The sequence below is a fragment of the Ambystoma mexicanum genome, chromosome 2p, assembly GCF_040938575.1.
Source record: "Ambystoma mexicanum isolate Mex_15411 chromosome 2p, UKY_AmexF1_1, whole genome shotgun sequence".
In the NCBI taxonomy this organism is placed as follows: domain Eukaryota; kingdom Metazoa; phylum Chordata; class Amphibia; order Caudata; family Ambystomatidae; genus Ambystoma; species Ambystoma mexicanum.
Window position 1 is genome coordinate 418,756,469 of NC_090923.1, and position 26,951 is coordinate 418,783,419.

The following is a 26,951-nucleotide window of genomic DNA, read 5'->3' on the forward strand; positions in this document are numbered from 1 at the left end:
GACTCTGTGCAACCACAGAAAGCATGGTTAGGACAGAACCTGGAGTCCGAGGCCGCACAGACCTATGTAACACAGTCACTTGTGTCAGCACAGGCACCAGTACAGCGGTGGGAGAGGAATCCTTTGCCTTAAGGTACCATCAGGGGAACGTGTGTTTTTGGGGGAAGCCCTTCCCCCTCCTGGGTACAAATTCATACCCGGATTAGGACAGCCCACAGAGAGCTCGGACGTGTCCATTCTTGTCTGTTACTGCCAATCCGGAAGAGGAACCCCAGGTAGGTGTAACGACAGGCGATCAAATTTGTTTCCTTTATGGTCGATACAGGGGCGACTAAATCTTGCATCAAGGAAGGTAAGTTTCCCGTTTCATGTAAAATGCTGTACACCCAAGGATTCTCTGGGACTATTCTGTCGGTTCCATACACAGAAGATTTACCTATCAAGGTAGGCACTCAAGATTTTTAAACTCCTTTGTTGTACTGTACAGATACCCCAGTGAATCTCTTGGGCAGAGACGTGAGTATACAGAGTATGCTGAATATGATGATCTTGGTTACCGAAAAAGACAGAATATGTTCGACTCCAGTTTTGTATCTATGGCACTTTTGTGAGCATCTTAAAGTGACAGCGCAATAAGGGGGGTGCCTGTACATTCAGATATGTTTCTTTATGGAGCCATGGTGTCAAGGAGTTCCCCCCCTTCTCACCTGAATCCGTTCTTTACTGGTGTCCTTGGATGCTGCCTTCTTTCGGATGGATCGGGTTTTGAAGAAGACAGCCCGTGTCTCTGCCGAATCCAGAATGCGTTCAGTTTTCCAGGAGGCCGAATCCAGGAATCCAGGAGGCAAGGTAAGTTCGCTAGAAATAGAATCCAGGAGGAAGAAGGGGGGGTTCGAGGAAGGGAAAGCGGGGTGGAAAGGAGAAGAACCGCGAGCTATGGAGAAAGGTTACGTCCAACGCATGGAGCGAGAAGGGAATGCGTTGGACGGCCATATTGGAGGTATTAATGTGTGTAAGTCCGTTGCGACAGGGACCATGAGGCCCAAAAGGGGCGCACCCTGCGATTCATGACAGCATGCCTCCTCCGAAGACCCTTCCCTCCTGGTTTGCCCGGGTGGATGAGGTGGAACCTTCTGAGCAGCCGTGGGGCCTTGATGTTTGAGAGAGGTTCCCAGATTCTTTCGCTAGGAGGATATCCTTTCCATTCAACCAGGTATTGAAGCTGGCCCCTTCTATACCTGGAATCACAAATCCGAGATACCTCATATTCCAATTGGTCATCGACCAGTCTAGGAGGAGGTCTGGAGGGTTTTTGGGAGGACGGATAGTAGGGTTTGAATAAAGATGTGTGAAAGATTTGGTGTATCTTCTTCCAGGATTCAGGCAACTCGATCCGATAAGAAACAGGATTTATAATTTCTTTAATGGAAAATGGGCCATAGTACCGAGGGGCCAGTTTACTAGGCCGTAGATGTCGGGGGTAGTAATTTTGAGGACAACCAGATTTGATCACCGACTGCATAAGAAGGGCCAGGTCTTCTTCTGGAATCTGCATATTTCTTGGTCCGTTTCCTGGCCTTTTCCAAAAATTCCTTGGCTTCTTTATGTATGTTGACAAGGGTTTCGATCCAGGAGTCAACTGTAGGTACTGGTGTAGATTGGGGAAGAACAGAAGGTAGGACCGACGGATGAAATCCTTGACTGCAATAAAAGGGGCTGATCTTAAGTGCCGAATGGTCAGAATTATTGTAAGCAAATTCAGCCACGGGTATCAGGAGCGACCAGTCATCCTGGACCTTGGTGGCGAAGCATCGAAGATACTGTTCCAGGGTTTGATTGACACGTTCTGTGATTCCGTTGGTTTTAGGGTGATAACCCGACGAAAGGGCACGTTGGATCCCTAAGCATTGACAGAGATGTTTCCAGAATTGTGAGATGTATTGAGGTCCGCGATCCGAAATGATCTTGGAAGGGAGTCCATGCAAACGGAATATGTGTTCCAGGAAGATTCCTGCTAGTTCAGAAGAGGATGGTAATTTACGCAGGGGCATTGGAAATGAGCCATATGAGTGAACAAGTCTATGGTAACCGATGGTGGTATACCCACGGGAGGTTGGCAGTTCCACAATGAAGTCCGTAGCGATAATCTCTCAAGGCCTAGCTGGCAATGTAGGTTGTAGTAGAAGGCCCGCTGGTTTCTTGTTATTGTGTTTATTTTGGTTGCAGACAACACAGGATTGAATGTACTGCCATACATCGGGTCTCATCCTAAGCCACCAGAATTGCCTTTGTATCAGACGGAGGGTATTGGTGACACCACGATGTCCGGAGTGTAGGGTATCGTGGCAGAGATTCATTATTCTCTGTTGTAGTCTTTTTGTAGGGATGACCAACAGATTGTCTTTGAACAAATAACCTTCCCGGACCTTTACATTCCAAGGATTTCTTTTGGATTTGTCCTTCCACAGATCAGAGGATTGGGTTTGGGCTTGTATTTCTTCGAGGAGGTTGACTGCCTGGGCCACAAAGATCATGGGGGAAAACATCTGAGGATATGCCTTGTCTTCAGTGGGCTCGTAGTCAGGTCTTCTAGATAAGGCGTCGGCAATCAGGTTTTGTGATCCAGGAACTTGAGTGATATGGAACTGGCACTGGGCAAAGAAATATGCCCAACGTGCCTGACGACTGTTCCTACACTCCAAAGACTGTAGAATCTGGAGGTTCCGGTGGTCAGTACGGACATGAACTGGATGTTTAGCTCCCAAAAGTAGATGTCGCCATTCAGTGAAGGCTTGGCGGATGGCTAACAATTCTTTTTCCAGGACTGAATAATGTGTTTCACTAGGAGTCAGAGTTCGTGAGAGGTAAGCAATTGGGTGTTCCAGTTTATCTCCTAATTCTTGTTTCAGGACTGCGCCAAATGGCATAATTTGAAGCGTCCGTTTCTACCAGGAAAGGACGGCTAGTATCGGGTTGAGCCAAGATAGGAGCTTGCGTAAACTCTGCCTTTAAACGCTGGAATGCCATATCTTGTGGTGTTGACCAGAGCAAAGGAGTGTCTTTCTTCAGGAGAGCAACAATCGGTTGAACTATCTCAGAGAAATTAGATATGAATTTCCGGTAGAAATTGGCAAGTCCCAGGAAAGATTGAATTTGTTTCACGGAAGTAGGAGCGGGCCAGGTCAATATGGCTTTTACCTTTGAAGGGTCCATACCGATTCCTTCTGGGGTAAGAATAAACCCTAGGTAGTGAACGGAGGTCACATAAAACAAACATTTTTCAGGTTTGGCCAGGAGTTTATGATCTCGGAGTCTCTGCAACACTGCCTTCACGTGCTCTTCATGTTGTTTAGGATCCTTGGAAAAGATCAGTATGTCATCCAGATATACAATAACAAAGAGAAACAGCATGTAAGAGAACACCCTATCCATAAAGCGTTGGAAAATTGCCGGGGCGTTAGCCAATCCGAAGGGCATGACTAGGTACTCAAAATGGCCAAAGGGTGTTCTGAAGGCGGTCTCCCATTCGTCTCCTTCCCTGACACGGATCAAATGATAGGCGCCCCTGAGATACAACTTGGTGAATATCTCTGCGCCTCTCACGGCTTCCAGGATATCCGAAATCAGGGGTAACGGGTACCGATCCTTGAGGGTACATTGATTTAGCCCGCGATAATCAAGGCAGGGTCTGAGTACCTTGGTATCCTTCTTGGGAACAAAGAATAGAGAAGCACCAGCAGGAGATTTCAAAGGTCTTATGGTGCCATTTTGAAGGTTGGTATCCAGGTATTCTCTTGGGGCCTTCTTCTCGGGTTCAGAAAGAATGAACATCCTGCCGAAGGGAATCACCGCAGAGGGCTCCGTATCTATTGCGCAGTCTTCAGGTCTGTGTGGGGGTAAGGCCTGGACAATGGCAGTCGAAAACACATCAGCATAAGCTTGGTAGACTTCAGGAACTTGCATGACATTGGATACCATTAGTGGTGTCTGTTCCTTTGTTGGTTCCTTTGGGTGTGTTAATGGAGGTTCTAGGGATAGACAATGAGACATGCAAAACTCTGAGCCTAGGAATAGGGAACCCGCAGACCAGTTGATATATGGGTTGTGTTTCTGTAGCCAGGGCATGCCCAATACCAAGGGGTAATGAGCTGACTTAATAATGTCAAACCTGATCAGCTCTCGATGGTGATTTATTGAAAGCTGGATCTCCTTGGTCTGAAGGCTTATGGGTCCTGATGTGAGGGGTCTTCCGTCGAAAGCCTCCACAGGCTGCATGGTGCTTCGTGATTCGTAGGGAATCTGATGTTTATCAACCCACTCATGATCGATGAATATTCCCATAGCTCAGCAGTCTACCAGTGCCAAAATGGAATAGTTTGTATTCTTGGATGGTGATAAAAAGGCCTGTAGTACCACCACATTGTTTTGTCCAGGAGAGTTCAAGGATGGAATGGATGTGGAGCAAACATCTCTCTCCCGAAGCTTTGCTCCATCTAGGATCGGGAGCTGGCGTTTCCCGAATGCCGAGGGGGTGCTAAAGGACACTCCCTAACCAAATGCTTATCTGAGGCGCAGTACATGCACAAGCCCGTATGAATTCTCATTCTCTCTTGTAGAGATATGGGTCCACGAAAAGCCCCAATCTGCATGGGCTCGGATTCTGAAACTGGGCTTGGGTTGATTTCCGGTCTGGGGGTACCCTCAAATAATACCTTGAAAGGATTTCCCCTGGATTTCTTCTTTGCTGACTTCCTTTCCTGGATACGGAAGTCAATCTGCATGGCAAGATCCATTAATGCCTGCAATGAGCTTGGTCGTGCCACTCTGGCCAGCTCATCCTTAATTTCTTCGTTCAATCCTCTCCTGAACAGGGTAAAACTCGCCTCAGTGGACCAGTCGGCTTCCTTTGCCAGTTGTTTAAATCGGGTCACATCCGTGAGCATATCCTGGGCCCCTTGCTGAAAGTCTAACAAGCGTTCTAGTGCGCTATAGACCTGCTCAGGGCGGTCAAACATGTCTTTTAGGGCCCATATAAACCCATCATAATCGTCCAGGAGGGCATCACTAGAGTTAACGAGGGGAGTGGCCCAAGTCAAGGCATTCCCAGAAAGGTGAGAGATTATAAAACCCACCTTGGCCCTGGGGGTCGCAAAATAGTAAGGCTTGAAGGTAAAGTGAACCAAGCACGAATCCAGGAATGCACGAAGGGTCTTTGCTGAGCCGTCGTATTTATCCACGACTCCGCCCAGTATAACACTCTTTTGTAGCAGAATCCTGGGATAGGACCAATTGTTTGAGAGCGGCGTTCTCCGCTTTCAGATTCTGTACCTCGGTTGATAGTTCCTGCATACGACGCATCATGTCCTGCACGGCAGCCTCCATGTCGATATCGCTTTCGATTGGGTGGCATCTCAAACTGTCAAGGAGTTCCCCCCTTCTCACCTGACTCCGTTCTTTACCGGTGTCCTTGGATGCTGCCTTCTTTCGGATGGATCGGGTTTTGAAGAAGGCGGCCCGTGTCTCTGCCGAATCCAGAATGTGTTCAGTTTTCCAGGAGGCCGAATCCAGGAATCCAGGAGGCAAGGTAAGTTCGCTAGAACTAGAATCCAGGAGGAAGAAGAAGAGGGGGGGGGGTTTGAGAAAGGGAAAGCGGAGTGGGAAGGAGAAGAACCGCGAGCTATGGAGCACACGTCTGGTCGCTAGTCGCTATAGCATTGAGACGCGCGGAGCGGCGGAAGGCATGGTCTAGAAATAGAGAAAGGTTACGTCCAACGCATGGAGCGAGAAGGGAATGCGTTGGACGGCCATATTGGAGGTATTAATGTGTATAAGTCAGTTGTGACAGGGACCATGAGGCCCAAAAGGGGCGCACCCTGCGATTCATGGCACATGGTGCTGTTAGGGTGGGTTCTTGGGATTCGGGATAGAGCATTACGAATACCAGCAGAATTTTCGTTTCCGCCCACGGTGCCACCAGAGAAAGCGCCAGGTACGGTTGTTAATACACCTCTAGATGCTGTAACTGTTAAAAAGGACATGGTGGTTCTCTCAGGCACAGATGAGGATGGAGGGGAATGGCGAACAGTTCTGTGCATTGATCACTACCATTGAGGGAGGTGTCTGACAAACAATTGTTCTAGGATGCCGAGGACACAGGATGATCTTTGAGGTGGGGATACCTAGCCAGATAACGATAGAGCATAGGGAGATACCACAGACTGTCTATTGCTCGAACCACATCCCATATTGGAACAAAGACTTGGAGAAGGTGCCTAGTCACTTATGGACTAGCAACCCTCATGATGTGGGGGTTACTCAAAAGCATCAGAGGTAAAGATACAATTGAAGCCTGGTGCCATGTTACCACGCGTGAGACAGTACTCCATTTCTAGGGAGGCAGATGAAGGGATTTATGGCACTATTATGGCATTGTGGAAGCAAGGTGTTATGTTCTGTGAATTTGTAGAGCGTAGCATACGCCAAAGGCATCTTGGCGCTAGGGAGTAGAAGGCGAGAAAGGCGTACAGAAGAGCTAGAAGAGAAAAGTCTTCAGTGCACGTCTGAAGGCCAGACGATTGGCGGTGGCACGGAGAGCCCAAGGAAGTAAGTTCCATGCTTTAGCTGCGGCCACCGAAAAGGCGTGGCCTCCCATTCAAGTGCGTTTAACACAGGGAACCAGAAGGAGTAGTGCGGATTGGGAGCGCAGAGGACGGTTTGGCACATAATGAGTATATTTCTCCTGCAGATATTCAGCTCCCAATTTGTAAAAGGCCCTGTGAACAATACACATTTGAACTGGATCCGTTGTTCAATGGGGAGCCAGTGTAGCTGACGAAGGAGGGGGGCCATATGCAAACGTGCTGACGGGTGCAATATTGTGCGAGCAGCAGCGTTCTGGAGCATTTGGATCTGATTGAGCAGGTAGTGTGGTTGGCCGAGGTACAGGGAGTTACAGTAGTCCACTGTACTAAGGACCAGTGCTCCAACCACTGGGGCATGAACTGGCCAGGGATGAAAGGAAGAACCTTTCTTAATGTCTGCAATTTAAAATGGCCGGCTTTGCAGATAGCGCCCACTTGTTCAGTCATCATTAAAGAAGAGGAGAACTTGACACCCAGGTTTCTCACCATAGGTGACGGGAGAGGGAAGGGGCCAAGAGACGTGGGCCAGAAGTCCGGGGTCCAATAGTTGAGGGGGGAATTGGTCCCTACCACCAGGACCTCTGTTTTGCTACCATTGAGCTTCAGGGAGTTGGAAGCCATCCACGCACCTAAATCTTCAAGGCAATTTTGAGACGGGCTGCAGCGTCAGGCTGAGAGAGGTCCAGATTTTCACGTCATCAGCATAGGAATAAAAACAAAAACCGTGAGATAGAATAAGGAGAAGAGGCCGGATATAGATATTAAAGAGGATGGGCGACAGGGCAGTGCCCTGAAGCACTCCACAGAACAGTGCAACAGATTTCGAGCAGTAGGGGGGCAGAAAGACCGATTGAGACCGGTCCGTCAGAAAGTCTGCGAACCAGTTCAACACCTGACCCCCTAGGCCCGCGTCTGACAAACGGGATAGGAGTATAAAATGATCAACCGTGTCGAACGCGGCCGAGAGGTCAAGTAGTAGCAAGACGCCCACACCGCCCTGATCGACTAACCGGGTGAGGTCATCGAAAACAGAGTTAAGAACCGATTCAGTGCCTCTCACTGGACGAAAACCGGATTGAAAAGTATCAAAGTAGGCTGAGGACTCCATATACGAAGAGAGGAGAGGAGAGACCAGTGCCTCCAGCAGTTTCATCATGGCTGGGAGAAGGGAGATGGGACGAAAATTTGCCAGAACAGTAGGGTCAAGAGAGGGCTTTTTCAGAAGCGGAAGCACCCGGGCGTGTTTCAAAGAGCCAGGTATCAGCCCCTCTTGGAATGATGTGTTAATGGCAGTGGTGATTTCAGAAATAATGTCAGGGGAGATGGCTTCAAGCACATCCAAAGGGATGGCGTCAGCAGGAGATGCCGACTTGAGACCGTGATCAGAGACCACCGGAAAAGTAGCCCAAAAAGCAGTGGGAGTAAGAGAGTCAGGGAAGAATTATGCAACCTTTCGTGTCCCCATGCAACATGCCTGTGTACCCTGTAAAAAAGGCAAAGGGGACCTGTTGGAGGATGGTAAAAGATTTGTGTTGAAGCAGAGTTCCCACTCACTTTTCTGTGATTGATCTGAATAATGAACCTTTTTCTGTCCCTTTCGACCTCGACTCTCTGCATCTCACCGCATTTCCCTATAGAGGCCAAAGATTCAACCACACTGCATTTTCACAGGGCTATTGTGAGCCCCAGAGTATTTTTAATGGAATCATACCATAATGTCGCCATTACTAAAACTGTGCCTGAGCGCAGTAAAAACTCCTGACCCCCCCATTACTGTGTCCCCTGCTCTCCTTGGATGCAGTAACGGGCGGTGGGGGGTGTGTGGTCAGTGGGTGGGGTGTCCCCCGCCTACCATTATGGTAAGCGAGGGATAAGATTTAAAAAATACATTTTAAAAAAAGGACCCTGTGGCATCAGCACCGCAATGCGTAAGTCGGCAGAGCTGATGCTGCAGGGGTACAAGGACGTTGGCGGTGCACACAGGAGTACGCGGCAGTAAAGGTAAGTGGGGGGGTGCAGTTTTTGGGATTGCGGACCAGGACAGGTAGAAGTGATCTATGTGATCACTGCGCCACGCTGCAATTGCAGTAAACATTTTCGTCAGCGGAATTAGGAGCGGCGCAGTGATGACACAGATTTTTTAATCAGCTGCTTCAAATGGATTTAGTGATACTACGCATGCCCAGTACTGCGATTCAGTATGTGGACGAATTTCTAGTATGTAGCACTTAGGAGGAACAACGTCCAGGAGATTCAATTAAGCTTTTCACCCTTCTCGCTGAGAAGGGGTACAAGGTGGACATGGAGAAATTGGAGTATTGTCAGACCAAGGTAGCGCATCTAGGGCAAATAATATTTCCTGGAGGAAGAGAAGCAATGCCGGAGAGAGCCGTTGCAGTGCAAAATACACCACAACCAACAACAGTAAAACAGATGCAGCAGTTCTTGGAGCTCTGTAACTATTGTTTATCTTGGATCTTTGACTACTCTAGTAAAGAGGCCCTTGTTATAAGGACTCAAGGAAGCACAGTAAGAAAAAGGTTTAATTGAATGGATGGAAGAAATGAAAACTTGTTTCAAGGCACCCACGATCGAAATCAGCAATGCTCCAGTCTTCGCAACTCCATGTTTACAGGAGATATTTTATCTGTTTTTGCACTCAAATGGGCAGGTAATTATGGCAGGCCTAACCCAGAAAACATCGTTGGGTCATAAGCCTTTGGCTTATTATAGCCGATTCCTAGACGCAGTTATGCAAGGGCATTTTCCGTCTGAGCAAACGTTGGAGGCAGTGGCTTTTGCCAATCAAAGGTCCCCAGCCATTGCTATGGGCTGCCCAGTGACACTGTATGTAGAGCATGCAGTTGTTGCGATCTTAGAAAAACCCAAACCAACCGTTACCAAGCACAGTGCCTCGGGTTATGAGGCCATCTTGTCTCTTGCCTCTATACATCCAGGGAGGCGTCATACGGTCAACCTGCAACATTCTTAGCTGAACCAGTGAAACCTGATGACTGTGCAACCTATGAGGCAGAAGGAGATGAGAGTGCAAATGTTAAGGAAGATGCATTAGAGGGAGGGATAGTGCACTTTGTTGATGGTTCATCAACAATCTATTAGGAAACTGGTGAAAGGCGGACAGGAACGGCAGTTGTGGCTTGTCGGATGGTGAGTACCAAGTCAAAGTGAAAGAGAGATTACCTTCACATTTTGGTAGCACACAGAGGCGCTTGAGATCAGTAGGGACAAGGCAGTTACCATTTATTCTCACTCTGCGTATGTTACATCCACGGTGCATTCAGAGTTGTCGAGATGACAGAGAAGAGGGTTCAGGAGATCAGATGGGGGCCCCAGTCCAGCATGCTGTGCTATTATCCAGATTAATAGATACATTAACATTACCAGAGGAAATATCAGTTAAGTGGGCTGTTCATACTAACAATACTGACCTAATTGCGCTTGGGAATAATGCGGCTGACAGAGCAGAAACCGAGACTGTGTAGATGCCATTCACAGATTCCCAGAAACCGTGTCAGAAAAAGGCACAGTTATCAGTCCCATACGCTGCAGTTCCCCTAAAGAAAATTGTAGAAATGCAAGAAAGAGCACCAAAACATTAAAAGGAGCTGTGGCCGAAACGAGGCTGTGCCCTCTCACCCACAGATCTGTTGAGGAGTTGAGGAGACAAGAGCTCACAGGTAAAGTAGTGATGCCTCTGTAGTTACTTAGTGTGGCTCCATAGCAGTTGCATCACACGTGGCACACGTCTCCACAACAAATAGCTGTAGATCTCCAGGAGGACTGGTTCGTTCCCAACCTACAGGTGAGTAAAATTAAATCCAACGGTGTGACCTGTCACCAGTTCAATCATGAAAATATATTGAAAACATTAAAAGGAACTTTGCCCCGACCATCGGGCCCATCAGAGAACTTCACATTGACTATGTGGACATGACAAACCAGTGCAGTAATTTTTATTATCTCATCATTGTCGTTTATCCATTCTACTGATTGCTTGAGCCTGGACCTTTTTGCACACCCCGATGCTAAATCGGCAGCAATAATCATGATGCCGGAGGTATTCCCACGGTGGGGTATATGCAAGGTTTTAAGGTCAGACAATGGGACCTACTTTTTTTAATGAGCTTTTCGCAGAAATCACTTCCCTATTGGGCATAAAGCACAGGTTGTGTTCAGTGCATCATCCACAAGCCAACAGAATCGTGGGGCGCATGAATGGTTTGCTGAAAACCAGATTGTTGAAACTCTGTTTTGATCTTAAAAAGAACTGGGTGCATTGCCTTCTACTGGCTCCGTTTTATCTTAGTAACCAGCCAAGGAAGGAGCACCATTTGACCCCCCAGCCCCCATGAAACAGTGACAGGAAGGATACATACACCACTCCCACTCACACTCACAGCATCAGATGCTCAGAGGTCCTCAGATTCTAGGATGGGAGTTTAGGAACTTAACCTGAGCTGTCAGAATTAGATCTTCACATGTTGCTTCTTCTAATCAACAGCCGGCTGCAATGGAGGGCACTGATCAATAATCAGGAGTCCTAATACAGCCACAGCTCTACACGGGGATCAAGTACTGATTAGAACATTTGTTCGCCGGTTCAATGAAAGTCGATTTCATGGGCCCTATTAAGTGGTCTATGCCACCCTGAGTGCTCTGAAGGTGGTATGGAACAAACGTTGGATCCATTTGAGCGATGTACAGAAAGTGGCCTGCGACTCTACAAATTCATAAGAACAGAGCTCTAGCAGGGCAGATGCAACAGAAAATACTGAGTTAAGCATTCCCATAGAAACTGGGGCTCATTCTAGCGGGAACAACAGAGTGAATAAATAGAGTTAAGTTCCTGCGCAGATAATGAAGAAGTCTGTTAATAAACATGAGGGATGAGAAGTAGGATTTTTTTGTTGTTTTTTATTTTTCATTGGTTAGGTGAGGCAATGAATAATAATGTAGATATGTGTAATATGTTTGAAAATTATGAAACGTTGAAACCCTTAACCAAAAGAGGTACGGGTCTAGACGGATTTGTACCTGAAGAGGGTGGTTTTGCCCAATTGCTGAATGGACATGGCTTTGCTCCTGATAATTTGTGGTATAGACATAGGACAAGGGTGGGGAGGGAAAAGGCGGCAGACCCATACAGTGTCTGTTCGCTTATTCCCCTTGCTTCTAGCATCCCAAGATTATTTATTCCTGATGAATTGCCCCCATAAATAGTACAATGCGTGGTACACCTATCTTTGTGCAGAGTGAGGGGCGTAGTTCAAGGACAAGCAGTCCAGGCTTCTACAATACCAATTGATCAACCTGAATGTTTATGGAAAGAAAAGAAGGAGCACGAAGATGTGCAATGTAGTCTGCAATCACAATTGGAACTAGGAGGTTTTGTTTTTATACACAATGAATGGGAACAGGGGGTGAAGAGTTGTAAAGCGGGAGGATTGAGATAATTGACTGAACGACTGGTGTAGAACGTCAACAATGAATGTTCGGAAGTTTGATGTAACAAAGTTGAGATGGCTGAAACCACAAAAAATACTTGTTAAGATCCAGTTACTGACACATATTTCCTTATGTTTCAGATGAGATGGCAGTATTCCAGTCAGGACTAATAAGAAGTGTACTAAAACTTTGCAAATTGGGCCAGTGGGACTTCTGTCATCCTCAATAATTATTAGGTCTGGGGTACCCTGGCGTACCTCCAACTGCCACCGGCCGGAAAGAGAATGCAGCATGGCTACTTTGTACTCCCCAATCTTGGTATTCCCCAAAGCTCATCGGGTTCATCTTCAACGTGCTGCCCCTTGCCACTTTTGTGCCCCCCTATTTTGTTGAATACATCTGAACTTAAGACTGTTGAAGCACATGGAACTATTGAACTTTTGAGACGATCGATCTGGAGTAATTATTTGTCATCAACTTCTTCAGTGGTGTTAGAAAGAATACAAGAACATTTTAGACTCTTCATCGGAACAGAGATGGTTTTTCCCTCTCTCCTGGCTCTGGGAGTTCAAGCCATTGTTAACACTAAATGGATTCAGATCACCCGCTATGAACTCATACAACTGGTTAATTATTCAGAGACTAATTTCAATGCTATACGCTAGGAGATGAGATCCTTGCACTCACACTGCTGCAAAATAGATATACTCTGGACCTTCTTACTGCAATGGAAGGTGGGTGTGTGTCAAGGAATAGGGATTGTGCCACCGAATGATATGGGCAATGGAACTTTATTGAATATCATTAGAACTTTACATAATTTACGTGAGGCCATTGAAAGAGGCTGGGATCAAAGATGATACTTGGCTTGATTCACTTTTTGCCTGGGTTCCATCATGGCTAAGCCTGACTGCAAAAATCTTAATGACACTCTTTTTTATGCTTGTCCTGTTTTTTTCTTGCAAAATACTCTTAAGATGCTGCGCTGCAAAGCTACCACAAACAGCTGCTATTACGTCAGTCACTCTGTCCACACGAAGGGCCCCTTCCATCTCAAATTATATAGACTGAGTTAGGGTTGACTTGGCCTCCAGATGCTGTCTGTTGTCTCCAGCCCGATTCAAAGAACATGATGGATGTCCATAAAGGGTGGATTCTCAAAGATGGGGTTGTTGAAGTGCAGGAAGATATTTTGGTAGTTAATAAATAAACTAAAAGGTGGAATGTTGGGGAAACCATTTTAAGGCCCAACGTGGGAAAGCGATTTACATAGCGCAAAGCGTATTAGGCCACAGTGCGGTAGAGTTGAAAGGTGATGTAGCCACTAAAACATGTGATTCAATGTAGTTAGGAGATTGGAGTGTTCCTTTGTATTAACAAATTACAGTTACAGTGGGTAGTAACATTACGTATTGCGCGACGTACCATTTGTAGCACTTAGCATGAAGCAGGATAATGATAAGTTATTTATATAGCGCCTTAATCCAATGCGCTTTACAGAGCACATATTTACATACAATATCACCCAACCGAAATGGGTACTCATTTATCGACCTCGGAAGGATTAAAGGATGAGTTGGCCATGCCAGGATACGAACCTGCGACCTGCAGATCACGATCAGATCGCAGCAGCGAGTGCTCAACCCGCTGACATGGAAAAAGGGATCATGGCAAAAGGAAGTTAACGTGGGGAGACGCAGTAATTCTGAACAGTGTACATGTGAGGAATGACAAAGGCTTAACATGTAAAAACATAGTATATGAAGACATTGTGGAACTTGTCAGGGTTTTTCACTCAGTTTAAAAGTCCACGTAAGTTGCAGAATGTATTGGTTTGCCGGGAAGGGGAGTTTCGTCTGGTCTAGAAGGCAGCATGACCGAGGTCATGATAGGGGGATGGAAGCGAGCCGCATATGGCCGACTGTGATAATATCGCAGAGGAGAGTAGGATGCAAAACCATTTTTTCAGAGTCTTTATGGTCGGATTGAATTGTAGATACAAGAGGCAATTTCCTTGGGCGCACGTAGGTTCTTAAATGGCAGGGTGAAGGAAGGGTTAGTTAATAGACGACATGCTGGCCTGGGATTTTTATGGGGTCCGAAGGAGATAAGCAGGTTGTAGGTTAAATACGTCATGGTCCGAGATGGCAGTTGCAAGTAAGGCTACGTGATGGAAAAATAATATAAAGACACCAGCGGGTCTGAATTTTATTGCTGTTCTAAAGGAATAATAGCCCTGTACAGTCACCATGTGAGTTAATTGTTTTCGGTCACATGATATGAATAATAATAAACTTTTTTTATGAAAAATATATGTGACATGTGGAAATACGTCATGTCTGACGATGGAAGATCGCATGTCAAAAGGGGTGTACATTTTGAAAGTAGCAAATGGGAATTTTAGAGTTAGGGGGATTAAGTTACTTTGTAATAGTGTTAGCCAAAGGAGGATTGGGGATAACTTTGTAACAAAATGTGTGATTATGTACATTTTTAAACTGTGGTAATCTGCGATTTTGTGGGTTAGTTGTTCAGCTCTAAGAAACCGACTAGGCCCTCCGGATCGGAAGCATGACAATAAACCTGTTTTCCAATAGAAGTGCGTTCATCCCTTCATGGAAACTGTACTTTTGCATTGGAAGCATTCAGGCACATCCCAACACAGCCAACAGCTGCCACCCAATAGCGACGGGAAAAATATAAACGGTTCAGTACCATGAGCAGCCCCTTAGCGGCAGGGTACCCCACCTGCTCATGTAGAGACCCTTGCCTCTCACCAGAATAGGATTGTCAGCCTGTTAGTAAATAGGATATTTGTTGAGGAAAAAACAGTCCATCTTAAAGTGCCTGTGACAATAGATTTTAAATGTTTAAAGGTATTTGTACCGCGCACCGTCACCAACGGAATTGGTCCCCAAGCGCTCAGGCGGATCTGTAAACGATAAAGGTGGGATGGGTTAGTAAGGTGAAGAAGGGAGTAGGATAGTGAGAGGAGTGGTGTTCTGTTGGCAGCTTCAACTCGGCATACACCGGGTGCTGAGCTTTGGTGCGGGTATCGGATCGGAGTCAGTCCGCGTGTGCTGTTGTTCCGGCTTATGTGTTGTTGCAGTATTGTGAAGTACGTGCGGCATGTTGTGCGAGATATGGTTGTGTGAGTTTTTTGAGTGAGATCAGTATGCAGAGTTTGAGCTTATATTGGTTAGTGGGTTACTGACCTTTACCATGCTAACATTCACAGTTCTGTCTGAGTGTGGCACTTGTTGGCCCTCACATTCCCATCTAGACGCGGCGCAGACCAACGCCCAGGACTCCAACCAGGTGTGGCCACGCCAACACTTAACACTCCCACCCAGATGCGGCGCAGGCCAGTGTCTAGAGACCCGTCCAGGTGTGGGCATGCTAACATTCACAACTCCATCTGAGCTCCACGCAGGCTGATGTTCACAACTCTAGGTGTGGCACATGTTAGCATTCACGTTTTTCTAGGTGCGGGCATGTTATCCTTCAATCGATCCTATCTAGATGCGACGCAGGCCAGCGTCTAACTAGATGCGTCTGCCGGTCTGGATGTGTTCGCCCATATTGTACGAGCGGTAGTGTCAATTGGGCTTTCGTGCGGGTCTAGGTATGTGGTCAGTATCTGCAGCCTTCCTTTGTGGCTATTTCCATGGTGTCTTATGCTCTGTCGAGTGGTAGGTTCTTTGGTTTGAGTGGAGCCTCTAAATGTGGGGAGGTGCTTTGTCAGAAAACATGAACCATCCTTTCTGCTGAAAGGAGTTCTCACAAATAGAGTGTTGCAAATTGACAAGATCAATTGACAAGAAGTATGGTAAATTCTCACTGGAGCCTGTAATCCAATTTTACAGAGGCAAAGTTGTCCCGGCGCTGGTTTATGGAATGGGCGCAACCCTGTCAATGCCAACTTCAATCTGGTCAAAAATTGAAGGCTTACTATGGCGATCTGTTTGGGGCTTACCAAACTCGGCGGTCATTGCGAACATCAGGCGTGACTTAGGCCTTCAGTCTTTACTGGGAGTGGTGGAACAAAATGCTATGCAAACCTACAGAAAAATCATCTTTCCAGATACGCTTCCAATATTCAAATTGATAGCTGCAGAACTCTCTACTGGCCGTTTACATAGCCTAACAAAATGGTCGCTAATACAGACAACAAAATAGCCTGCACTGAAGCGGAACCGATCGGAAACCCTGAAAAAATAAAAAGAAAAATGGCGCACATGGACTGGATCGACACAGTGGATAAGGCACAGTCAAACAAACTAACTGCACATCTCCCTCCATCTTTCAACAAACTTAAATCTCCTCTGCCATATTGTCAACAGTTCCCGGACAAAAAATTAATAAGGAGCTTTATGAGAGCCTGTCTGAACCTAATGCCCACACGGGTAATCCTTTGCATCAGACTCCAGGCGACCTCCAAAGAATGTAGATTATGCAAAGCAACAGACGAACCAGAACATTTGAAACATCTATTGTTGCACTGCAAGGCGCTTAGCTACGAAAGAAGCGCATACCTCTCGCCTCTTAGGATGTCAGTTTCAGTTCTAGATGAAAATTTGTGGTGGAACAGACTGATGTCAGGCGAAAAGTCAAAATGGACTATCGCAACAACAAAACTTCTAACAATCAGTTTTGTCAAAATGAAAGAACATGAAACATAGAAGGGTGTAGCAACTGGACTCAACACTCTCACCCAGTCATCTTTATGATAATTCGCAGAAATGTTGTTTTTGCGTGTTTGATTCATCTTTTAGAAATCTTCAGAATTCACAGGAAGTAAATTGACTATGTAAAAATCACAAGTTGATTGCATACAATAAAAAAAAAATTAAAAAAAACTCAAACATCAGTGACTACTACTCATAAGAGATTATGGCAGCAGCTCCCACAGTATGGATCAGACATGCGTAACCTCTTTTAGGGCATCCCAGCGAGGACTAGCAGCAAAGAGTAACAAATGCAGTAATGCTGCTTAGCAACAGGAATTCAAAATGGTCGTCCACCATGATGAAGGTTTGGCGGGCAAAGCTGGGATAGGATGCAGAAGGCAAGATAGAGCAACTGGAGAATAAGTACTTCTACAAAGAGAACGCCAATCCCTGTGCTCACGCAATCAGTATGGTAGCAGACATCAATCTCACCATCAATGGCCATGCAGGTGAACCCACCAGTGTACAAAAGGCCACAGTTGATAAGAGGTGTGGGGGTCAGGAGTTGAGGCGTAGGAGGATAGCGAGTGTGTGGTGGTGTAGCAAGGGGTTAGAAGTGCTATGTAGGTCGCAGAAAAGAAGGAGGAGGTGATAGCAGAGGATCAGACGGTGTGAAGGCATAAAGGAGTAAAGTGTAGGTGAAGAGAAACCAAGGAGTGGAGGGCAGGTAGAAGAGAGGAAGATGAAGTGGGAAGACAGAGGGAGAGGGAGAAAGAAGGTATCGGGGGAGGAAGGAAGGAAAGAAGTAAGGAGGAGTCTGACACATAATTCAGGTGAAGTAGCTTAAAGAGAATAAGGGAGAGGTGTGGCACAATGGTTAAAGAGGAGTGTCAGTTGGAGTAAGCAGAACAGAGAGAGAGGCAGTAGGCTAAGAGGAGGAGAGGAGCAATGGAGGAATGGAAGAGAAGGGGAGATAAGAAGGTGAGGCAGCTAAGAAGAAAGAGGATCTCGACAAGCGACAAGGATATGCTAGAGAAGCCGAGACCCAGGTAATGTAGGAGATTGCGGCAGGTTCCGTTAATGGCACAAAGGTGTCACTCATGAGAGTTCCAGAGCGCACCACAATTTTGGCTAATATCATAATGACCCTAGCACTGAATGATGGCAGCACCTACAGAAGAGTACGACACCCAGACAAGTTTGATAAAAGACAAATGCCAAGAAAGAAATGCTGGAGCATTTAAACTCAAGAGGCCATGAATGACATTATCACTGCCGGCTGGGGAGCCTCTGGCAGAGAGAGAAGGACTGATGAACTAGAGACCTTTGACAGTTTGATTTGCGCATCATACTCGGATGGCCTCATGATCCTATTTTCAGTTCTACCTAATCCTTTAGGCATTTTATGTTGGGTACTAAAGAGGTTTGAAAAGCATAACCGAGATGCCCGGTGATCTCTCAGCAATGACACACCATACTTGTGTTAACTTTGTCCAAGTTATGACTGCAGACACCGAATACAAACCCAATCTCGAGTAACAGTGTATCACTTTAAACAAATCATTACTTTACTTTCGGCGAATCTGTTGAATAGCCACATTTGCAAATATTGAATTAACTAAGAAAACAGCTTTTTAATACATTCAACCACACACATACCATATGCATATATTTAACAAGGTGGGTTTTTTTGTTTTTTTTTTAAAGCGTCAGGTCATGGCATTTTCCGGATTTTGAAAAGATTGCATACTACTACTTACAAATGATTTTAAAAAAGATAATCTCTAGAGATGTACAAGTCCTGAAGAGAAACATACATGACCAGAGTGAAAATATTTGTGTGACCAGAGAAACAGGTTTATGTACATTGTTTCTGCAGCATAAACATTTGTGTTCCACAAGAGAAATAGCGGCCGTCTGAAGTAGATGTGCAGGTTAATTACAACAGAAATGATTCATATATATCTACGGAGTAAACGTGCTTGATTATGGTTCCAGGAACACCCACCCAATCTGCCTACTTGATACCAGGAGCATGTTGTGGGAATTACGTAGCAGATTCTTCACTAAGGGGCGGCTGCTGGAGATGGCAGCAGCAGCAGCCTGGGAAGAATCAGGGAGGAAAATGCCTCTCCTGCATCCGCTACTACAGAATAACCTAGCATAAACCAGGGAGAGACAGCCATGGAGAAACTGCCGGCAAAACTACTTCCATCACAGCATCAACCACCAATGCTCTGTCTACAGGCCATACGGCCTATGGCACACAAGCTTGTCCAGAAGGATATGGAATAAGAGCTCACAGCACTCCCGTTTGCGGGTTGGAACGACAGGCAGCTCCCACAATCCTGTTGTGTATTCCATTTAGAAAAGAAATACTCCATTGGGGAAAAGGAGGTGCAACAATGAATTTGCAGCTTGAAGAGTAGCAGAGGGTTGAACTAATCCTAATGTGAGTAAATACAAAAGGGATGTTATGTTGCAATTTATCAAAACTGTGCCGGCATAAACAAAAAAACTTCATAGACTGTGGGGTAAAAGTGGACATCCATTTTTCTGCAAAAATGAGAATCCTTAACAGACCTACTATTTTAGGAGCCATCGATAACTACACACTTGGTGAATGTACAGCAAAACTTTGAGGCAGAAAAGTTTGTAAACAAAACTCTGAAGGTAGCCATTGAAGCTGGGAAGGAAAAGGCGAAGTAAGCGAGGAAGGAAGAATCTCAAAACACTATTATTCATAAGCGATAGAATGTGATGAAATTACTCGGCATATCATGCAGCACATGATTGACCCCTGTGTAGGCCGAGGAGAGTAAAACATTCTACAGAAAGCAAATATGACAATATAGTGGAGTGGGGTTCAGTGGGTAATGACTGATGAAAATGTAATACTTTGGACTGAAATTAAAAAATGAAGTGTTTCAATATCACCTTATGGTGCAAAGATATGTACAGCTATGAATGATAAGTGGGAATCCATGTTAAATAAGTCCTTTGCAGTAGAAAAAGTACTGGTGGCAACCAAGACAGGCAGTTCTCGATTACTTAGGGTTTACTAAGTAACCAAGGGTAATCCAGGTGTGGACCCCTTGCTCACTTTGCCTTAGAGAGGCTCAGCTTCCCCTTACTGAGGAGACCCAACAAGGCTGAAACAGGTGTGTGGGGTTGCTGGTGGTACTTTTGTTCAGAGGAGAATTTCCTAGCATCTCAGTGCTGGACTGCCCTTGTGGGTTTTGCCCAGAATGATCTGCAAATTTGTATCGTGCTCCAGGTACCTGAAGGCTTAAGGGCGCACAACCTGTAGACACAGGGCAGAAGATGTTAATGGCCAGAATCAAAGGGGCGTAACTAGGAGCGATACGCTGAAAAGCTAGCAAAATAGAAAGGTCTTTCGTTTTTTCTTGAATAAGTCAGTTGATTCTATAGTTCTGAGCTCAGGGGGCAAGCCATTCCAGGACAGAGGAGCTGCAATGTTAAAAGCTCCATTACGAACTTCATTGGTTTTACAACGTGTGCTTTTTAGGATGTTGGAGTTATCAGATCTTAGAGGTCTGAGATTGTTTTTTTTTTTTATACAGCTTCCATGATATACATTGGCATATTACCCACAAGGCATTTCCGAGTGATTAGTAACATCCTAAAATGCACTCTAGCCTGTACAGGGAGCCAGTGGAGGCTCCATCTTGTATCCGAGACGTGATCCCTACGGTTCTCTTTTCATGACTCAAACAGCCCCGTTCTGGATCACATGGAGGCGATGAAGGTCAGATTGAGAGGAGCCAGCTAGAAGACTGCAACAATAATCTATTTTAAAGCCAATAAATGGCTCTTGCTCATGTTTCTGAATTTTTTTCAGAAATGAGGGGACGGAGATGGCGTAGGAGGATGATGATGAGACTAAACTACTAACTTGCGCCTTCATGTTCAGATGTTTGTCCAATACAACGCCCAGAGTCTTTACTTTGTTTTGGACCTCAATGGCGCATTCATCTATCATAAAGCTACTATACATTGGATCAAGTTTGGCCAGTTTGAGTCAGAGCCGACAATCATAAGCTCCGTCTTCATACTGTTCAACGCCAATCCATTCATGACCATCCACCTTTGTATAGCCTGATATACTCTATTGATATTTGTTTCGTCAACCTCATGAGAACCTGTAATAGGGATATCGCATTGCGTATCATCCGCATAGTTGGCAAATGATATCCTCTCTCGTTCTAGCATATGAAAGAAGGGGACCATAAATATGTTATAAAAACATGGTGATACGCATGCTCCCTGCGGGACCCCATAAAGCAGGGGTGTTGGTTTTATTCAGCTATCTCACTCGCCACTCTCACCTGTCCGCCACTCAGGAACGACAAGACCCATTGGGTGGCTTGTGCTGAGAAATGCGCGATATCCATTAACCTTGGGGTCAGGATGGAATGATTCACCAGGTCAAATGCCGCCGAAAGGTCCAAAATCACAAGTAGGGAGAATTGACATCCATCCAATGCTTGTAACAGCTGAGATTTTAGAGCTAAAAGTGCCATCTCTATCCCATGGTTTCGACGGAAACCTGATTGACCTTTATGTAAAATCTGGGATGTATTAAGATGCTGAGAGATCTGGTTGTAAGCAACCCTATCTAGGATCTTCAACAAGAATGGAGTATTTGAACTAGGTCTGTAATTGGTATGGGTCAACAGGCAGAGATTGGGTTTCTTTAATAAGGGATTGATCCATGCACTTTTGAGGTCATGATGGACAATTGTGAGCAAAGGAAGAGTTAACGAATTTAGTAAGGGCTGAGATGAGCAAAGGTGACCATTCCTTGATGATAACAGCGGAACAAGTAATCGCCTTTACAGCTAGTCATTTTCAGCTGAGAAATAATTTTTGCTAAATCTGTTTCTGAGACAGGGGAGGGGCCTTAAATTTGCATTCTTCTTTGCTAAAGGACTATGGTCACTTTAATTTTTTCCAGTTTTTTTAAACATAGCAGACTGGATATATGAACACTGGGTCTAATCCTTAACAATGGGGTCTTGGGTAGAGCTGGGGTCTTGGGTAGAGCCCTTTGGCTTTTCCTGCTCTGGTAAGATTTTGAATAACTCTTTACTATCCGATGTGACATTTTGAATTCTGCCATTCAATTATTCCTTTTTGGCTGCTAAAATCGCCATTTTGTAGGTAGATGCTGCTTTTCTGTAAGTATCCAAACTTAATGGATCACGGATTTGTCGCGAGGGATAAAACAATTTGATTTTGTTTGGCTTAAGCTCTATAAGGTTATTGTTGAACCAGGGGTTGCTTTTTCGTTGCCAAGCATTTACTCTTCAGGGGGGCAAAGGTCTCAGTGGCAACTAGTTTATCGGTAATATCCTCAAGGCCATCCTTATTATGAATTTCTTCATTCAGGGACTTGGCCCAGATAGTAAGATTCTCCAAGGTCAGATTCTTAGGACTTCTGACTGGGGTAAATACCCTCGTGGCCACCTGTTTTTTGTGAAGAGATTCATACAGGTCTGAAAATAAATGCAAAAGTGTTCTGGCAAAGGACATGGTGGAATTTCTATCTCAGTTAAATTAAGATTATGGGTAGTGAGTCACTCAAGGGTATGCCCCTTTATACGAGTAGGCTTTCTGATAAACTGTAGGAATCCCAGAGAATCCAGGGCAGATTCCATAGCCCCTGCCGTCGCCTCCAAATTGCTACCCAACCAGAGATTCAAATCTCAAAGAAGAATTAGCTTTGTGTTGAGGTTAAGAAGGGAAAGCAAGTAGTTGCCCAACTGCAACAGGAAATTGGGTGATGGAGAAGGGGCCCTGTATAGCAACAGAATGTTGACCGTGGTTTCTGGACTAATCCCAACCTTTACCAGTAGAAGTTCTGTCCTGGTATGGGTTCGACCTTCCTTTCCTAAATTTTTAGGTTAGATTTGAAGATAAGAGCCACTCCACCCCCCTTTACTGTGGGCTCTATCCTGCCTTATTATACCATATCCTTCCGGTATGCCCTGTGCCAGAGAAAGACCTGCAGCCTCATGTCTCCAAGTTTCGGCAAGGGTGCAAATATCTAGGTTTTGCTCTTCAATATGCATAGCCACATCTGTTGCATGTTTCAAGAGTGATCTTGTGTTTAGCAGCATGAACTTCAAAATGCAAGATGACAATGGGGGTCATTCTGAGTATGGAGCTAACCATGCCGCCACTAGCGGCATGGCTACCCCCCCTTACCGGGTACTGGGTCTGGGTTCCTTGAATGAGGAATTACCGGGCCATTCCGACCTTTGAGGGCCCGGTAATTCCTCATTCAAGGAACCCATTCCCATTCGAGCCCCCATAGGGCTCAATGGGAATGGGGAGAATGCAAACACCAGGCCCGTTAGCACCCTGGTCTGCTCGCGGGACCCGCTGAGGACGCCTGGTTTTACCAGGCGTCCTCAGCGGGTCCCCCAAGCAGAACTCGTAATGAGGCGGTAAGCGGTTGACAGCTCAGGTACCTTTACCGGCGCCATTAACCCCTTACCGCCAAGGTCGTAATGACCTCAATGTCATTGTGATGGGGTATTATGTATGCTAGCTAGTTGTTCAGTATGGCAACTAGCTATTTCCAGTGAATGACAGGTCGAATATTGTCTGCACTGGATGGCTTAAATTGTGCACCCTCAACCGACTCCCCCTCCATGTGTGCCTTAGTAATGACCTCACGACAGGGGGGTGAGGGGGAGACTGTTTGGGAACCACATGTGTTTTTCATCACTGACTCTGCAACTAACATTCTTCCTCACCTGGCTCGGCAAACACTGATCTATTTTTGAGTGCATTCACACCACTCGTTTTCCACGTGGGAAGAGGAGTGGACATTGTAGGATTAAGAGCATTATTAAAATGAGCAATTGTGGACACACAGAGAGGTGTGGTAGGGGCGGACGCAATAGGATTAGTGGGCTGTGACTAACACCTAGCGTCCAGTTTCCCTCTTGCGGCCCTAATGGCGTTAAGAACCTCCACATTCCCCATAAGGACTGAATATACCTACGTTGCTACCAGCGAACATGTAGGGGTTCTAGCCTACTTCCTGCCTCCCGTCGCTAACCATCCATAACCGTCCCCGACACGCCAGCGCTGTCAATAACCGTCCCCAATGCGCCGGCGCTGATGCTTGGTTATAATGGGCACAGAACTACAAAATTCTTGGAACTTGTAGTTCACAAGACCTGCAGGCACGGGTCAGCCTTTTAAAACTGCGTGTCAGCTAAAAGCTACACCGCAGCATGGCAGCACGACTTAACACACTTCACAATCAATTACAACTTCAAAATCTAAAAGCAAACTAAAAAGTTGAATTATGAAACAAAAAAAACTATTTATATATAAAATTGCATGGACTGAATTGAGAGCGTTTCACCAGCAATATGCACAAACCTAACAAACCACAATGGAAATTTCTCCTCTGCTAAGGCTGCAGTGAGCTAAAACGTGGCTGTAGACCCTCCTCAGTGGAAGAAATTCCATAGAGCATGTTATTTGAACCTTGTTCGGTCTCAGTAGTGGGTCTCCACACTCCTGTTTACATTTCTTGAAATGTAAAGTCCTAGGACTGTGAGACAGGAGATGAGCTGTTGTATCCGCATACATAACATGCGTGACAAAGCAAACTATTGTGTACATGGAGCGATCAGTTACAGTACAGCTCTATGTACGGAGCATGAAGGGTTTCCCTTACATAAACTGCCATCTGAAGGACTGCATTTATTAGTGCTTCGGGTAGTATAAAAAGGAAAAAAACATCCCAGCAATGTTAGGTACATGTGACCTGCTGACTGAGGCCAACCGTGTGCGCCTTAAAGGGACCTGCGCTGAGAGTGCAGGGACAAAATTACTGACGCAGAAAGGGTGCAGCGTTAACAGTCCTGTTTCGTTCCCTCCCATAGTACTACTGCTCCCCCCTTACCTCCCCCCCCATGTAACCCCCAACTACCCATTATTCCCCCGGCTTTCCCTTTGAGCACCCTGAAGTGAGACTTTTACATTATGGCACTTTAGAAATCATGAATAACAAATTAAAAATCCTTTCCCAACAGCACAAAATACAAATAATGAATCACAGCACCTTGCAATACAAGTTACATATTTTTCGGAATAATCTCAACATCTGCCTGTTCCAACACTGAACCTTAAAGGTGGGAACGCACCTGCAGGGCAGATCAGAGACAGGCTGCAGACATCAGCTGGGTACTCGGCCGCATACACTCCTGCAATATGACCACCCATTGAAGTGCCAACGAGATGAAAGGGTTTTCTGTTCATCCTGATGGACTCAACAAACTGAAAAACAAAAGAGTCATCATTTATTTAGCAAAGTCTATTAAACTCCGCCTTGACTACTCGAGAAGCAGAAATCGTGTTATCTGCGCTTCGACTAGCAACACAACTCAGTGGTGTAGCATTTCATAATCGGGGACCAAACATACTTGTCAACCCTACTGATTTAGGCGGTAGGATACCGGTTTTTATGCAGTCCTACCGCCTACCGATTTAGTGGCAACAAATACTGATTTTTTTCAAAATGTTTTTTGGCCTGGCTGCATGAGTCCCGGCACAGCATGATCAGCATCCTCGCTGCAGAGCCGGCCTTAAGGGGGGGGGGGGCACGCCAGCTCTGGGAGTCTTTCAAGGGCTCTCCCGAGCTGGCGTAGCGGGAGAAGGCACGGCATGCAGGCTTTTGATGTAAAATGCACCCACGGCTGCTGGCTAAATGCGCCCCACCGCCGCGGGTGCCTTTGACAAAAGGTGCCACTAGCCCCCCCCACCATGCAAGCTCAGGAGAGTCTTTCAAGGGCTCCCCCGAAGTGGCGTGGTGGAAGAAGGCGTGGCAGGCGTCTCATTGTCATTGAATGCACCCGTGGCGGCGGGCTCATTCAATGACAATGGGCTGCTGACGCGCCCTATTTCTATCATTACCTCCTCGCTGGACTATTTTTTAAACTTTAAGATTCCTACAGATTTTTGGTCACAGAATGATGGCATGTATGAACCAATACTTTGCAGTTTCAAAATGCACTTGTTTGAGATACACGATAGATGAAATAGGAGTGTAATGAAACTGCCAGCATATATAATCATCGAAAAGAAACTTTAAGTACAGTTATGGTGGTTACCCACTCTAATTAAAAACATAGATATTCACACACACAAAAACTTTATTTGAAAATACATTAGGTTTGCTGTGCAAAGTCATGAAAACTTCATAAATGCGCCAGTTCTGGTTCCTAAAGCAGCCATAACTCTGCCAGAGCCATGCACCAAACATTAATTTATGCTCAGGGGCGTGCCAACTCGGCGTTTGAAAACAGTGATTGCGGTACATTTGGGCTTTGTTTTGTGTTGGCCTTTAAACCCAAAGTAAACCTAAACGGACCCTGTCTGAGGTTCTGCTGTTTTCCTTAGTTCTTTTTATTCCGCTTATAGAAACTTTGGGCATGGGCATGTCATTTGTGATGTCTTGTGTCATTCGTATGTCATGGGGGGACGAGTTATGGTTGCTTTAGGCAAATATCTGGGTTTTTATGTTTTGCATCCCACCTATGATGTCCCTTCAACATAAACGTTTCAGTACATGTCCATGGCTTTTATTCCAGTAGATTAGTCTCAATTCTGCGTAACTATTTTTCACTGATTTATTTGGGGGTGGTGTGATCTAATGATATACACTTACAAACTCACAATTTTTACTTTGATGCGCCCAGAGTACTGCAAGCTGATTCTGCGGTCCATGCCCTGTGCCCACCAGCCACATTTAGCAGTGCATGGCCTTCTGGCATTCCCTGTTCTCATCCAAAGCACCCATTTTGCCAACTGGGTTTGGGATCTGTGTCGGGTCAACATGGCTTAAGCCAGGTGTATAGGCCACTGCCCGCACAGACCGGTTCGGTGCCCGACTGGCGAGATGCACACATACCTAGGTAGGGGTAAGTGGGCCCTGAGCTGTGTTTTCAGGCCCGCAGAGTCTCGGCTCCATGTCGGCAATCGCAGACATAGCTCAAACCCTATGCCATGCACAAAGTGTTATTTCTTGAATAAACCAACAGAGCCATTCAAATGGCATCAATAGATTCGATTTTGGTGAATGTATTTAACTCATTACAAAGAGGAAAAGAGGCAATTATGCCACTTA

The 26,951-nt window shown here is 45.7% G+C and overlaps 1 protein-coding gene across 3 annotated transcripts in view; it reads right to left on the reverse strand.

Moving 5' to 3' along the window:
* The window catches only part of ABHD6 (abhydrolase domain containing 6, acylglycerol lipase), a 597,080-nt gene that overhangs the window by 176,642 nt on the left and 393,487 nt on the right, over positions 1–26,951 (reverse strand). For all 3 annotated transcript variants that reach the window (XM_069643773.1, XM_069643772.1, XM_069643774.1), the window contains exon 5: positions 24,970–25,102. In XM_069643773.1, the coding sequence (XP_069499874.1) occupies positions 24,970–25,102 (133 nt within the window). The remainder of the gene's footprint in view (positions 1–24,969; positions 25,103–26,951) is intronic.